This window comes from Petaurus breviceps, unplaced genomic scaffold (assembly GCF_028583685.1).
Source record: "Petaurus breviceps papuanus isolate PSGF00001 unplaced genomic scaffold, PetGlider_PUasm1.0 673, whole genome shotgun sequence".
NCBI classification, from domain to species: Eukaryota; Metazoa; Chordata; class Mammalia; order Diprotodontia; family Petauridae; genus Petaurus; species Petaurus breviceps.
In genome coordinates, this window is record NW_027186448.1 from 1,034,697 (window position 1) to 1,050,691 (window position 15,995).

Sequence of the window (15,995 nt, forward strand, 5' to 3'; positions counted from 1 at the left end):
AAAGAAAGAAAGAAAGAAAGAAAGAAAGAAAGAAAGAAAGAAAGGAAAAGATGGGGCTAGACTTCAGATTGTCTGAAAGATAATTGGGGTTTCAGTGGACAGCTAGGTCCATGGAATATGACAACCCAAAAATGAATATGATATTAGGAGTAAAAGAAGATATAGTCTCTTCCAGGACTATGGTCATTTGTACCCTGGCCTCCTCAGGTCAAATCTAGAAAGCTATACTTGTTCTGAGCTTACATGTTTGGAAAGACAGTGTGAATGAATACATCCAGAGGAGGGGGACCAGAAGAGTGAAATCATATGAGAATTTATGGAAGGAACTGGAAATATTTAGCCCGTAGTGGTGATGTGACAGTTACTTGTCTTCAACTGTTTGGGGGAATTAGTTCTACTCAGATGAGCCCTAATGTGCACAATGAGAGGCAATGTCAGAAGTTAAAATGAAGCAGATTTAGACTTAACTGTAAGAAAAAATATTTCCCAACACTGATGGCATATATTTCTTTTTTCCAAATTTTGTATATTTTCATACCTTCCTGATCTAAACCTCATGAAGCCTTTATCAGCTCGTGTTTGATAGAGACCCGGGCTCTGCTCAGAGTAGTCATTTTAATAAATAACAGATTTGTAGTGTATGGAAATGATCTGATACAGGAATAGGAATTGCCATCACGTGCCACCAACATGTGCAGCATGATCCCGGAAGGCAGAGCCTGGAGACATGAACTATTGAAGTTCTGGAAAGTAACATGAAAACCTATAATTCCTCAGGGCAGAGTGAGTTAAGGAATCAAGTGGTGGGGTGTGACTGAACGAAATCATTTAATTAGCAAAACTAGCTTCATTCTGGCAGCGGTGGGATTCGAACCCACGCCTCCGAAGAGACTGGAGCCTAAATCCAGCGCCTTAGACCGCTCGGCCACGCTACCCGTGCACGCAGGATGAGCTCTAGTTGACTTCCTAGAGATATACGAGGAGAGTTGTACCAAAAAAATCCGTGCCTTAAGATTGTCGGTTTTTTCTTTGGTATTATATAAGTAATCTGAATCACAGATGTGATTAATAAACCAGAGGGGTAAAACTGAGTCCTAAACAATCAGAAGTAAAGAAGAAAAAAAACCAGGCGTGTTCAAGAGCCTTCAAATTAAACCAATTTATTGAAAGGGGGGAAAGGGGCGGGACGCAAATGGACAAACTGGGGGAGGGGTTATAGCGCACCCAATCCGGGGCTGGGCTGGAGTGGATGGAAGGGAGGAGACGCCCGCAGGCCCCGCCGAAGGGAGCCTGAGTTGCCGGGCAGCACAGGGCGGGGTGGGGGAGGGAGAATTCCCGAGACCCAGAGCGAGGCAGCTTCCCACGCTAGCGTCGCCAGCGTCGTCCGAGTCCGCGGGCGACCAACCGACAGACAGACCGGGACTCGGCACATACGCAGACACGCTCCCAGACACACGTAGCCACGCACAGACGGGCAGACGTGCGCAGACGCACGCACACACAATACTACACGCAGACTCGTACACAGCACACGCCGACACACGCGCAGACTGGCGTATATACCAACACAGAGACACACACACCACTTGCACACGGACAGATACACCACGTACATCGACACGCAGACACACATGGATCCAGAAACACCACACACACCACCCCCACACACTACCTACTCCGTGTACACACACAACCTACACCTTCACACCGAGACACACCCTTCTCAAGTCGCAGGCACCGGTCTCCTGCACCGGTTGGGACTCCCGCCCTCCTTGCTTCCTTCCTTCCCCTCCCTCTTGCCCATTCTCCCATAGGCGGCGATGGTGGCGGCTGTAGGGCGCGTTCTGTAAAGCCCCGGCAGGTGGCTCTGTGGCGCAATGGATAGCGCATTGGACTTCTAGTGACGAGAAAGCAATTCAAAGGTTGTGGGTTCGAATCCCACCAGAGTCGCTTTATTTTTTCCCCTTGAACTGCTGGGTGAGTGAGGAACTGGGAGGCCTATTAAAATGTTTTCCCAATCCCTCCGGCCCTCCCCTCGGCTCTCCCGCCGGTCCTCTCCATCTCGGGGTTTACCCGTGCAGCTCCGTCTCTCCGCTTACTTACCTGTCAGTTCGCGGCATCTCCCGGGGAGGGTTGGGGAAGGGAGGACAGAGGGGAAAGGAAGCCGAGAGAAAGGGTTCGATCACCACTTTATTCCATGCACTAGGGGGACCGGGGACGCGGGGGCCGGGGTGTAGGAGAAGGGGCGGGAAAGACTCAGCCTTGGGGTCTTGGAGGGACTGATGGGGAGGAAGAAAGGGACGGGGGAGGAAAGGGACGAGGGGAAAATATATATATATATATTTATATAGATACTATATATAAACAAAATCTCAACACGACCACAGCACCCACTATCCCTACCTCTCCCCACCCTGCGCCCTCTCCCCAGACGGCATGCGTTCCCGCCCCGGGACACCTGGGTCCAGAAGAGGATGGACCTAGACACGAGCCCCTCCCCCGCCCTTTTCTCTTTCTCTCTAGTCCCACCCTCCCCACCACTTTCCTGCGCCCCTCTACTCCCGGCCCCCCCTCCTCTGGCCCCTATCGCCCTACCCCCTCCCCAAAAAGCTCAGGGCCAAGGTCTCCAGAAGGCAGGCGGTGGGGCAGGTGGGGACTTGCCCCCCGGCGGCGCCCTCTCTTGTCTCTGTGGAGGGCAGAGTCCTGTGTGGGGCGCCCGTATGCCCAGGTTCCTCGGCCAGGTTGTGCTGAGCGTCTGGGACCAGGCGGAGCGGGGGCTGGTGGGGGGCAGGAGAGGGTGATGGTGGGCAGGGGTAGGCATCGAGCCTGGCGGCAGGGCGGCGGGGTCCAACGTGGGGCGAGGAGGCGGGCAGCGGGGCTCCCCAGCGCCGGGTTCAGGCCGGCTCAGCTTGGGCCGGAGGTAGCTGTGGAGGGTGGAGAGGAGCTGGGCTCGCGATGCCGGGTTGGCTTCGTGGACGTAGGCTGCCAGGCGGAGGAGGCACTCGCGGAAGCCGGACAGGTAGCAGCTGGTCAGCGCCTCGGAGTCCTGGGTGGGGGATCGGGGGGCGCCTGGAGCCGGGGATGGGGGGAGCAAGGGAGAGGGGGAATCAGGGCAGGGAAATAGCGCAAGTATAGGGGGAAAGACACAGGGTGGGGGGAACGCGTAGTGACGTGAAAATGGGGAGACAGAAGGGGAGCAAGGAAATACGGGAATGGGGTGAAGGAGGCCGACGCCAGCACAGACAGAGGGATAGATGATGGGTAAAGGGGGGGGGGCGCGTGGAGACAAATGGGGGACATGCAGACAAATATGAGGGTGCATGGAGACGGATGAGGGGCGCACAGAAACAAGACAAAGAGAACCGGGGGCACAGAGGCAGGATGTAAGGTGGGGGAAGGATAGAGAACGGTGGGTAAGATGAGGTAAGATGAAGATGGACACAAATGGGTATTGGGGCAAGGAAACAGACAAGGGTCATAGAACCGTAGGAAGGAGGAGACAGAGAAACCAGATGGAGAGGGGAGGGCACCAGGAGACCAGAGGATCGATGGCAAGTAAAACACATAGACACAGACCGCGAGGGCGAGACAGAGACAGACAGACATGTGTGTTATTATCTTCACGAAATGCACCTTGAGGGGAAGCCCTGGGGCACACCATCTTCCCACCCTTCGGTCCTTACTTCCTCCTCTATGCTCTTCTGCCTCCGTCCCCCCCACCCCACCCCCCATCCCCTGTTTGCTCTCCCCTTCTCTGTTTCTCCCCCATTCCATCCCTCTCTGCCCTGCTCGCCCCCGCAGCCCTGGCCCAGCGCGTTATACCCGTTGTACCCGGGGGCTCGGCCCGGCTCCGGTCCCTCAAGTAGCCTACGGCGAACTCCAGGATCTCAGCCTTCTCCACTTTCGGGTTCCGGAGGTTCTAGAGGCATGATGGAGTAAGGGGAAGAGACAGGGAGGGGAGAGAGAGGGGGGAAAGTGGGAGGGGGAAGAGAGAAACGGGGCCCAAGAACCGGGATTCATTCCACCGGGACGATATTCACTGCAGCAGAGCAGAGGGGGGCGGGAGGGGGGCGGAGGGGAGGAGAAAGAAAGGGAGTGGGAAGGGACGTGCGAAGGGGCAGGAGCCGGGGGGAGGTCCGAAGATTGGGATTCCGAAATTGGGGTGGGGTGGGATGGGGGGACTTAGATCACTGGGAGACGGATTTTTCTGGGGTGGGGCTGATGCAGCGGATTAAGTGGGTTCCCCAAAGGAAGAAAGGGAAAGTGATAATAATAAGGGGACTGTAGGGCGGGGTAGCTGAGCTACCAGGGAAACTAGGAATTGGAGGCACACAAGTTGGGGCTCCTTTAGGGCTTGGGAGGACAGACTCCTGAATCCCTAGGAGATCTTGAAGGCTGGGGAACCAGACCTTTAGGTCTTTAGAAGTCTCTAGTGCTAGGACTAAGGATCGGACACATGGGACCCTGAAGGTTCTGAGACAGAACTAGGAACAAAACACCTGAGTTCCTGGGGATCTTAGATATTGGGGGCCTGGATACCTGCGTCCCTAAGGGGATAGGGGCTAAGGAAGGGAAGGTGACTTCACTGACCTGGTCCCGGGTCCTCTCCAGCAACAGCAGCCTAAGCTCTTCTAGGCTCCGATTGATACGATCCCGGCGCCGCTTCTCCACTAGCGGTTTCAGCATCTGTGGGTGGGAAGGGGGGAGGCCGGACCGAGCCATACCCAAAACTCAACCACAGACCTGCTGCCCCAACTACCCGCTCCGAAACTCCTCGGGGCCCAGAGGCCCTCCAATCTTTCTAAATAATTAGTCCCAGTATTCTATACCCCTAGGATCTCTGTCACTACGCCTCCCCCAACCCTGTCCACCTGCCTCCCCCAAAGTCTCTCCCATTATGAGTCCAAGACTCAGTAGTCCGTTCCCTTCTTGGCTCCCATTCCACCTACCTCAGTCTTCTGTGCTTTCACCCCACTCTTTACTTCCCCCACCCCTCCTCTCTTCCCCAGTCTTCTCTATTTATCTCCCCCACACACTCGTCTGCCTGCCTTATTTTTGAACTTCCTTTCTATATTTTCATCTTCATGTTTCTAGTTTCCCCTTCTCTTTTATCTGTCCCCTTCCTTTTTCTGCCTCCCCCCATCTCTGTTTCTCTCTGGTTCTGCCTGTCTTTTTAGTTTTTTCCCCCCTCTATCTCTTCCTATTTTTCAACGTGTCTTTCTGACTCCCTGTTCCTCTCTTCAGCTCTGTCTTTTCCTTCCTTAAAATGGTGATATTTTTCTTCCTCTTTCTCCATCTCTTTCCACCCTTTTCTACTCTATTCTCTACTCATCAATCAGGCAGCAAGCTGCTTGTTCTGTGCACAACACTTTTTCTCCCTCTATTTTTCCTTCCAATTTATTGCCCTTAGCACGACTCCCCCTCTCCCTCCTCCTCCCCCAACCTTTTCACCTTTCCTAGGTTTCTCCTTCTCTTCGATCTTTCTCTAAAACCTATTCCTAGTTTCCCATCTCCCTGATCCCAATCCCTCTTTGTCACCCAGGCCTCTCTTTCTAGCCATCATCCTTTTCTCTCCTTCCTATCTATTCTCTGGCTTTGGTTCTTTCCCTTGTTCTCCCCTCACCCCAGTTCTATGGTCTTCCCTGGGATTCTCACGTCTTACCTTATGTTCCTCCTTCTATTCCCCTCTGCATCCCCTCCTTCCTTCCTCTATATATCCTTTGCCCCCTTCTTCCTTTTTTCTGCCTCCATTACTTGACCGCAGGTTCTATGACCATGACCACCTTGCCTTCTCTTTTGGGTCCTTCAGGTCCCTCCCTCAAAAAGTACCCCCAAAGTAGGGAACTTTTCCTCTCTCTGTCTCTTCACCATCTGTTTTTCACAAGGCTTAGGTGCCTCCTCTTCCTCCCCCCTCTTCCTTACCTTGGGACTATCCCTGTTCTCTGTTCGATCCCGGGTCACCATCTCGCATCTGGACCTTGGAATGGAGCTGGTCAGTGCCCGCCCAGTGCTTTATATCAAGACCGAGGGTCCCTGGACACCGCCTCCCTCCAGCACCGCCTCCAGGACCCCATACTTCTCCCCCCCTCCCCGCCCCTCCCACAGCCTATAGCGCCAGGCCAGGTGCGAACAGCCTACTCAAGACCCCCCAGACTAAGGACACGAGGCTACCGGAAAGAGGTGTGAGGAAGGAGAGGCAAACGGAGCTGAAAGAGGAAAGGCAGCTTGTTGGGGACTGCTGTTTCCCTCAAGAGAATTTGTGAGGGTAGGGTAGAGTTGGGATTAGAATCAGAAAGTCTTGCTTTAACAAATAGGTCCCAGGGTGGAGTTATGGTTGCAGTGAAGGATGGATATTAGCAAGTACCATTATCATCATCTCATCCTTTTTGGATGGAGTTTGGAGAGAAAAGAACAGGCCCAGTTCTTTTACACCCAGCTCTTACTTTTTATGCAGGATGGTTTGGGTAGAGAGCTATCCTTGAAGTCAGAAAAACCTGGATTCAAGTCCTGCCCCTACTGACTATGTGAATCTGAAGGAAACTGGCTGCTACTCTTAATTTGGTGCGAGGAAATTCTTAATTGCAAGCTCCCGATAGCAGTAATCTACACATATGCATATATTAATATATTTCACATATCGCTTCACATTTCCATAGCAATATCTTCCCAAAACCCTTTGAAGCAGGTAATTCAAGTATTCTTATACTCATTTGTAGATGAGGGAACTAAGAGGGAACAGAGCGTCTTAAGTGCAGATAAAGGTGGGTGCCACCTTCCCATGCCCTTCCACCAGGGTCCAACAGTACAAGTAGCCACACTGACACCGATACAAAATGAAGCCTTCTTTTTCCTGTGTCCTTCACCCCAGCCTTTTCTGGTGCCTGTTCCCTAGTCTTGGAAAAACTTTACCCTTCCCCTGCTTCCCTTCTTTTAATAACTTTCTCTAGATTTTTTACTTAAAGCTCACATTTAATATAGTGCTTTATAGTTTACAAATCAGGTGTCTCCAAATTACTGTTCCCCAATCTCATCCCTCAAAAACACTTCCTAGTATTCCCACTAGCAAGCCACCTTCCTCACTTACATATTGATTTTCACAGGACAGGTATGTGTTCTTGGACCAAAGTGGGTTGATGGAGACCCATGGGGGCAGAGAAGCAGTGCTTAATTAAGTCTTTACTATCTGATAGTGTATATATAGTTACCCACAATACCCAAACTGTAAGTTCCCTGAGGGCAGGGACTCTCTTACCTGAAACCATACCTGTCTCACCTCCTCTTCTGCTTCAAATGCTGGCTGAATTGCATTGCAAATCTTTAAAATGATGTCAAAGGGAGGGACTGACTACCTTGGTCCCCTTTCAATGCACACAAGGATAGGAATAACGGCAGCTAAAATATATATGCCACACCCTTTGCTAAGGGTTTTACAATTATTTCATTCAGTCCTCACTACAACTCTGGAAGACAGGTGTTATTGTTATTTCCATTTTGCAGATGAGGAAACTGAGGTAAAAAGAGCTTAAGTGACTTGCCTAGCATCACATAGTTAGTAAGTTAAGTGACTGAGGTCACATTCGAACTCTGATCTTCCTGACTGTATCTGGCACTCTGTCCACCGCACCAGATAGAAAATTAAGAAAACACATATAGATAACGAGATAACACTCCTAGCTGAAGGAGATCTGAGAGCTTATCTAGTCCAGTCTGGTAATTTTATACATGAAGAAACTGGGAGCCCCCAAAAGGGGCAGTGACTTGGCCAAAGTCACATAATTTGTAAGTGACAGAACCAGAAATCAAGCCTAGGTCTTTTGACTGCCAGTTCAAAGACCTTTCCAACCACCCTATCGTACCCATGCAACCCTATTTTGCCCAAAAAAGAAAAATGTTATTCTCTCTTGTGGAAAGATTAAAAAGAGAAGAAGAGACAAAGATAGACACAAATAAACAAAGAAATTGACTCAGAAAAAAAACAGAAGGAGAAATGTAAGGAGAAAGTCAGTTTTCCCCAGACCCTTCCTAATGCACCTAGTGATCCACAGCCTTGTAAATTCTGCAAAGAGCATAAATTTGGCCTCTTGAAAACATCTCAGCCAGTATAATCAGGAGTGGGGTGCCCTCTGGACTACAGGCTCAGACTCCCCAGTGAGGCCAAATGGGATTGCACAGATGTTGAGGGGAAACATGGCTGAAGCCTGAGACCTTCCCCACCCCCCTGGGAATTTGGGTCAGGTTTGTGGTTTCCTTTTCACTAGGGCCTGGTAGAGGAGGGAAAGGCTGTTCACAACCAGGTGTGGGCCCAACCCCTGGCCATATGGGGTGGCCTTAATGACCCAGAGTAGCCAGGGTTGGGAGCAGGGGGCCAGGAAAAGGACCTTCTCTGTCCCACCACACTCCATCATCAGTTCCTTCCCAGACCCGTAGGGCACTCATCAAAGTGCTCAGAAGCCTCTGATCCAGTTCTGACCCGTGCTCAGTCAGGCCCTACCTATCTGCTGGGACCAGGTTCCTCCAAAAGGGAGTCAAGACTTCAGAGCACTTACCTTCTCACCTCAATTCTAACCCTAATTTTGACATGTTGCAACCCCAAGCTGTGCATCCTCTGTTTGGTTTCCTTTGTCGTCTACACGTTATCTCCCCTATTAGACTGTAAGCTCCTTAAGAGCAGGAGCTCCTGCTTCTTTTTGTGTCCCCAGAACTTGGCACATAGTAGGTTCTTAGGGTTTATGGAAGGCAGGAAGGAAGGAAGGAAGGAAGGAAGGAAGGGAGGGAGGGAGGGAGGAAGGAAGGCAGGAAGGAAGGAAGGCAGGCAGGCAGGAAGGCAGGAAGGAAGGAAGGCAGGAAGGAAGGAAGGCAGGCAGGAAGGCAGGAAGGAAGGAAGGAAGGAGGGAAGGAAGGAAGGAAGGAAGGAAGGAAGGAAGGAAGGAAGGCAGGAAGGAAGGAAGGAAGGAAGGAAGGAAGGGAGGGAGGGAGGGAGGAAGGAAGGCAGGAAGGAAGGAAGGCAGGCAGGAAGGAAGGAAGGAAGGAAGGAAGGAAGGAAGGAAAGGAAGGAAGACAGGAAGGAAGGAAGGCAGGAAGGAAGGCAGGCAGGAAGGAAAGGAAGGAAGGAAGGAAGGAAGGACCTCTCAAAACTCTAGCCCTGCTGTCTCCTGGGGAACCTTGTGTTCTGGCCCCAGCCCTAGCCTGAGGATCCCCTCCAGCCTTGGTGTCACTGGAGGAACTTTGGAATCACTTATTTATCTAAGCAGCAGGTAGGCACTTGGTTCATTGGTAGGCAACTGGTTTCTATTCTAAAGGAGAGCTAGCTTTGGTTCCTGCCCAGAATATTCTTTTTTTGTTATCTCGTTTTTAAAAATTAGAAGTATTTTTTAAAAAATAACTTACATTTTAAAATGAAAGCTAGACTTCTCTTAACTAGTATATTGTAATGGACAGAGCACCAAACCTAGAGTCTGAAAGTACTGGTTAAAATTCCATCTCAGACTCTTAAGAGCTGTGTGACCCTAGGAAAATCACTTACTCTCTCTGAGTCTCAGTCTCCTCATATTTTAAATGAGGATAGTAATAGCAACCAACTTTACAGGGTTGTTGTGAGATAATAAATCAACTACTTCCTCCCTCCGTTTTTGTCCTTGACTCTTTTTCTCTTCCATCTCTTTATTTTCTTTCCTTTTTCTATGTCAATCTCAGTTCCTCACTTCTACCCTCACTGCATGCCTTCCTCGGGTGCAATTTTGAGAAAATTCCTTCTCCTCTGGTCCCCAGCAAGAGGGCAACTGGGTGGGAACAGGGAGGGTTGAAGCAAGAGTGGGAGGAAGGTGATTAAGAGAATGGGCACAGGATGAAGAGGGACAATTGACTACTGAGGGGACACTCAAAGAGTTTTGCCCACACAGCTGCAGGCTCTTCATTCTTGCTTTCCTAGGGATTTTTCTCCCAATCTCTTATTTCTTCTCCTCTCCTTCCTCTCTATCTCCTTTTCGTTTCAACTGTCTCTGCATTTTTGCCTCAGTCTCCCATTCCTTTTTCTGTCTCTGTGTTCTGGGTATCTCCCTGTCTCACCTTTCTCCTCTCTCTGTTTTCTCTCTCTGGTATCTATGTCCCAAGACCTTCTCTCCCAGGCTTTCAGCCCCTGGCTTCCCTGGGAAGGTTATTGACACAAAAAAGTTATTGACACCTTCCCCTCCAACCCCTTTCCAGGCCTCTTTGATCCTGCACGCGCCTGAGTCCCAGGCCCACGGGCCAGATGTATCGGCCACTTGTGAGAGCACAGCATGCATGCCTGTGGGGAAGAAGGAACTGTTAGGACAATGTGGGAGCAGAGACATGCTGGCCAAGGAGCGCATGCTCTTTGTGTCTCTGTCTCCTGCTTCTTTCTCTCTGTTTCTGTGACTCTCTCTCTTTCTTTCCTATATGCCTTTCTCTTTCACGCAGATTGACTTCCCTGCCGATGCTGCTGCTGCTGCTGCTACTGCTCCCTAAATCCTCTCTTTCCATGCCGTGAGAACAGTTTATTTGGGCAGTAAGGTGTGAAACAGGAGGTCCTTGGTTGAAGGGGTGGGCAGGGAGAAAGAGTAGAGGGGGAAGTCACCAAATGGGGGACAAATGGGGCAAAGTAGCTGGAGAGAAAGGAGTGGTAGAATGAGAGAAAGGGAAGGAGACCAATAGAACAAAAATAGAAACAGAAAAATGGAAAATGGGTTAGGCAAGAGGAGTCATAAGGCCTGACTGAGGTCTTCTGGGAAGGAGCCCACAGATAGAGGCCACAGGGAACGGAACAGGAGCTGGACCTAGAGCCTTGTCTCACTGGAACAGTGGAGGCCTGATTCAGTCAGTGGCTCTGGGCTCCTGGCTCCAGGGTCTGAATTCTAGGACTGCCTTTGGTATCTTCCTTTGGTCTCTCCCAGCAGGGCAAAGATCAAAAAAGGTCACTGTCCTGAGGTTAGCGAGGGGTTGCAATAGGGGTAGAGATTGCCTAATGGGGTCAATGAAGCTCTCTGACGTCCCTTTCAAGCCCTGAGACGCCCATCCACACTTCAGGATTTTTGCCACAAATAGTTTACATGTGCAAGCAGTTTACATATGTATACCAGGTATTTCACAGTCTCCTTGGCTCCCTGACACCTGGAGGGTGTCTTTGGCAACGGGGGGGATGGGGAATGCAGGGGAGGGCGGTAAGCTCGTGTCCTCCACGAGTAGGGCCCTTCTGTCGGAAACATAGCACAGCTGGCCAGGTGTCACTAATTTCCCCCTCCCTAGCTGTGAAGCAACTATAAGCTTTAATTCCCAGGCTTAGCTGCTCCTCCTGCTTCGGCTCTTCAAAGGAAGGGAGATGCAAGGCTGGGAGGCTGTACTTTTTCTCTGTCCCTAGAGTCCTGGTTTCCCTGAAAGTCTTGGGAGCTGGGAGGGTGGGGGTGGGGGTGGGAGTGGGAGGGGATGGGAACCTATAGATTTAGTGTCACATCCTTAAATGTTAGAAAGTGCAGAGTAAGTGCTCCTCCCTCCCCTGTCACCTGGGAATAATCCCTCACACCTCCTTCCCCATGATTCTTCATCTTTCTCTCTGGCTCTCTACAATCTCCCCTAAACTCTCTGTGGCAGCCCCTTTCCTGTGGGATCCCACAGGACTGAGAGGTCTAAGTGAGGACAGAGCAAGGAGATGAAAGAAATAGACCTATCCACTGGGGTCAGTGGGCTGGGGTGTGAATAATTCACATCTCTATAGCAACCCCACTATTTATTATATTACATTTAAATGAATGAGGATGCTTAGAGAGGTAAAGGAGACTTGTCTTGTGGTCACTCAGCTAGTAGGTGGCTCTGTGAAAATATTTTTGGGGCACATAAAAACACGATCACTAGGGCAGTAATGAGGGCAGAGGAAAATTCCAGCTGAGACCTGGATGTTCCCTATATGACAGTTTCCCTCCCTTTCCCTTTAGCCCCCCTCCAATCCATTGCAATCTCCTATTATGTTCTAGTTTGGTCACAGTTCTGGACCTGCCTTCCTTTGTTCTCCATTCCATTTCTTATATAGGTAAGGCCCTGAAAATTAAGAACTGGAGGATTCGAGCTTAGTATTTGGGTGCTTAGACTTAAGGGAACTTAGACTTGTAGGGAACAGGGAGGGGCTCATACAGGAGGGTATTTGGGACTCAAGGAAGGAAGGGATGAGACTGACAGTGGGGGAGGGGAGCCCACTGCTCAGTGGTCATACAAAGGGTTTCCCACGGTCTGAGTGAGATCAAAGTCAAGGAGACAGTAATACTGGTGGGGTGCAGGGAAGAAACCAAAATCTGAGAGAATATAAGTAAAGTAATGGTCTGAAGATAGGACACTGGACTGGAAAATACTTAGGGCCAACATAATGATAGTTTCAAAGTTTGTATAGCACTTTACAAATATCTGATTTTACCCTCACAACAACCCTGCTTGTAAAGTACTGTTGTTTCCCCTATTTTATAGATGAGGAAGAGGCAGACAGTGTTAATAAGTGACTTGCCCATGATTACACATATATGAGGGCTGTTCAGATCTTTCTAACTGCAGGTCCAGTGGTCTATCAACCTCTTCACCTAACTGCCTATAAAGCTAAATATCCAGATTTTCAAAAGAGGGAGCAGGGTGTCATTTGGAAACTAAAAGACCTAAAAGTCTGATATTGGATTCTGGAAAAATTTTAGAACATTATTAAAGGGATAGTTTACAAGGATTTAGAAACAGAAGCAGTGACCACTAAAAGCTGACTACATTAAAGGTTAGCCAGATTATCCAGATTTTTCCCCCCTCTGGATAGGTTTAATAAAGGGATAGATCAGAGTTTATCTTAAATAATAACCTAAGGTTAACAGCTTGGCAAAAAGCTCAGATATTTTAAAATCTCATTCCTTCCAATGCATGAGTGAATAATCTTTCTCAACCCTGCAGCTTGCAGAGACAAAGTCAGAAATATTTTTTAAAAGAGTAGTGCAGTGGAGTCAAGAGGACCTGAGTTGAAATCTGGCCTCAGCCACTTAACACAAAAACTATCCATGTGACCTTGGGCAAGTCACTTAACCCCAATTGCCTTCCAAAAAGCAAAAAAAAAAAAAAGAGTAGTGCACCAATTTTGCACTTATCTGGCATGGACATGACTGTGATCAAGACATTATGAAGGACAAGCCAAGAGACTGCTAGAATTAATGGCAAATTATAGACAAATTATTTTTTTGTTCTTATTGGGTGGGTGGTTTGTTTGTTTTTCTGTTCTTTTTTTCAAATCTTCCATTTTATTCCCTGGTCATTTTCTCACTAGATATCATGCTGCCAAGTAAATACCCCTCAATCCCTACCATATCACACCTCTTTCTAAATCCTGAACCATAATCAGATCAACTCCAGTCTTGAAAATGTTTTGTCATTTTACTTCCCTATGACCCTCTTCCCCTTCCACCCCTCCCCACCTGCCCCAAATAACAACCTTCCCAATTACACTCTTTGAGGTCAGGAACTATTTTTGATTTTGTATTTGTATTCCCACTGTTTAGCACATGGTAAATACTTAATATAATTAATTAATTTAGTTTTCTCGTGCTGTCTTTAAGGACAAGCTGGAACAGTATGGGCCAGACTACAATTAGGTGGATTCAGCTCTCATTCCCAATCAGAGACGTATATACATAGTGATGTGCCTCAGGCATCTGTCCTTGGTCCTGTGTTGTTCAATATTATGAACAATGACTTAGATGCTTATTAAATTTGTAGCATATATGAAGCTGAGAATAACTAATATTTTAATGACAGAATTCAGATCCAAAATTATCTTGATAGCCTAAATCCAATAAAGTGAAATCAGACAACTCTGCAGGACTGTAAACCACAGGGCACTTGCATTGGTAAATCTGCATTGGTAAAAAAGGAGTTTCCTCAATGAGAGGTCTCTATAACAAAGTCCCTCCTCGATCAAGTAGCAAAACTTGGTTTCAGAAAATTGGCTACATATACAGGAGCTGTGGAAAAGATTAGGGTAGAAGGTAGAGGACTTCGAAAATCTGAGTCAATATTGTAACAAAAGAGAAAAAAAAAAGCCAATGCAATTTTATATTGCATCAAGCAAGGCATACCTTCTAGAGCTGGGGAATAATCCCACTGTACACTGCCTTGGTCAAGCCATATTTGGACTGTTGTGCTCAGTTCTGTTTAGGAATGAGAGAAAGTAGTATGGTGATACAGGAATTGATTGAAGAGATGATTTAGGTGGAACATGATAGCTGTCTTCAAAAATCTGAAGGGCCTTCATGTGGTAGAAGGGTTAGACTTGGTCAATTTATCCACAGAGGACTCCAGTTTAGGGAAGAGGGAAAAAGTTCCTAAGAATTACAGATGTGTAAGAGTGAAGGGGGTTTTCTCAAGACCTTGAGATGATTTCCCCTCACCGGAAGACTTCAAACCGAGGCTGGTTAACTACTTTCAAACTTTGTAGAAGGGATTCCTATTCAGGTCCAGGTTGAACTAGATAGATTCTGAATTCTTTCCAACTCTGATATTCTAAGGTTTTGGATAGATGGGTCAAGAAACTAGAAAAGCAGTTTCCTCCTCTGTAAAATTAATGGACTGTACAAAAATATTTATAGCACCTCTTTTTTTTGTAGTAGCAAAAACATTATAAATAAGGGGGTGTTTATCAACTGGGGAATGGCCGAACAAATTATGGCATGTGAATATAACAAAATATGTGACATTTAAAAGTATGTGACAATGGAATATTGTAACATTTTTTAAAATGAGGAAAGGGATGGTTTCAGAGAAACCTGGGAAAGTTTATATGAACATATGCTGAGTGAAGTGGACAGAAACAAAACAAGTCATTCCATGAAAACATTGTGAAGACAATTTTGAAAGACTTAAGAATTCTGATCAATGCAATGATCAACCATGATTCCTGAGGACTGATGGTGCACCATGATATCTACTTCTTGATAGAGAGATGATTGACTCAGGGTTCAGAATGAGATATATATGTGTTTTTGACCAAGATCAATTCAGGAATTTGCATTGCTTTACTATGCATATTTGTTACAAGGTTGGGGTCCCCCCCCCTTTTTTTTTTTGCAAGAGTACAGAGAGAGTTGGGAGAGAGGAAAAACAGAATTTTGTTAATTGGAAAAAATTAATTTAATTTTGAAAAAGAAAACACTGGATCAGAAGACCTGGGTTCAAGTCTCTGTTACCTGTGTAACTTGGACAAATCACCAAACCTCATTCCTCAGTTCTTCCTCTGTGAAAATATAAGGGTTAGACTAGATGTATAAATGAGTGATCCTTATGGCAGAGAGCTGGGGGACTATGGGAGCAAAATATTGCATTTATTTAGTGACTCCATAAGTTGGTTTTAATAACTTTTTTTCTTGTTATAAGGGAAAGTTTAAATGCTGGGTGACTAGGATCTATCTGGAAATGACTGTGATGTAAAAAAAAAATGCATCACTAAAAACACTTTTACCTTTTGAAAGATTGGAGACTAACCTGCTGACAGAAGAGACGTCAACTAGAGAGCCTTGTGCAAAAACAGTAGACGCCAGGACGGAGTACGAGTAAACTCCAGGTCTTAAAGAAACCGCGAATTTTCTTAGTAAACAAGACACCTCACCTCTTATTTCCCAAAACATCCCGCTTACGCTGTGAGCAGGATTCGAACCTGCGCGGGGAAACCCCATTGGATTTCGAGTCCAACGCCTTAACCACTCGGCCATCACAGCACGACGAAGGCTCCGTCTCCCTATCCATACTAACGTATCAAGGCGCTTTCTTCCCATTCCCTCCTCCTGCCTTTAGCTTCATTCTTCTAGTTCTTTGGGGGATCTCTAGGCAGGCGTCCTGGATTTCCGTCACCTGCCGAACTCCGCACACCTGTGGTCCTCTCCGAACTCACGCCAAATGCTTTACAGATGCCTGGGTCTACCCACTGCTTCTAGTACCCTCCCCGCGCCTCCATCCAGTGTTGCCATGACAAA

The 15,995-nt window shown here is 47.9% G+C and overlaps 1 protein-coding gene and 3 non-coding genes across 4 annotated transcripts; 1 reads left to right on the plus strand and 3 right to left on the minus strand.

Annotated features, from left to right (window-relative positions):
• Positions 1-853: 853 nt before the first annotated feature.
• On the minus strand, positions 854-935 carry TRNAL-UAG (transfer RNA leucine (anticodon UAG)). The gene has a single exon. It is a non-coding gene; the product is annotated as a tRNA-Leu (tRNA).
• Positions 936-1,863: 928 nt separating this feature from the next.
• Positions 1,864-1,950, plus strand: TRNAR-UCU (transfer RNA arginine (anticodon UCU)). The gene is given in 2 exon segments: positions 1,864-1,900; positions 1,915-1,950. It is a non-coding gene; the product is annotated as a tRNA-Arg (tRNA).
• A 320-nt stretch (positions 1,951-2,270) lies between these two features.
• Positions 2,271-4,819, minus strand: HES7 (hes family bHLH transcription factor 7). The gene is made up of 3 exons (XM_069104105.1): positions 4,591-4,819; positions 3,832-3,919; positions 2,271-3,069 (listed from the first exon to the last, which is right to left on the minus strand). Exons 1-3 carry the CDS (start codon positions 4,720-4,722, stop codon positions 2,612-2,614), a joined length of 678 nt encoding a protein of 225 aa, XP_068960206.1. The 5' UTR covers positions 4,723-4,819; the 3' UTR covers positions 2,271-2,611.
• A 10,839-nt stretch (positions 4,820-15,658) lies between these two features.
• Positions 15,659-15,740, minus strand: TRNAS-CGA (transfer RNA serine (anticodon CGA)). The gene has a single exon. It is a non-coding gene; the product is annotated as a tRNA-Ser (tRNA).
• Positions 15,741-15,995: the final 255 nt, after the last annotated feature.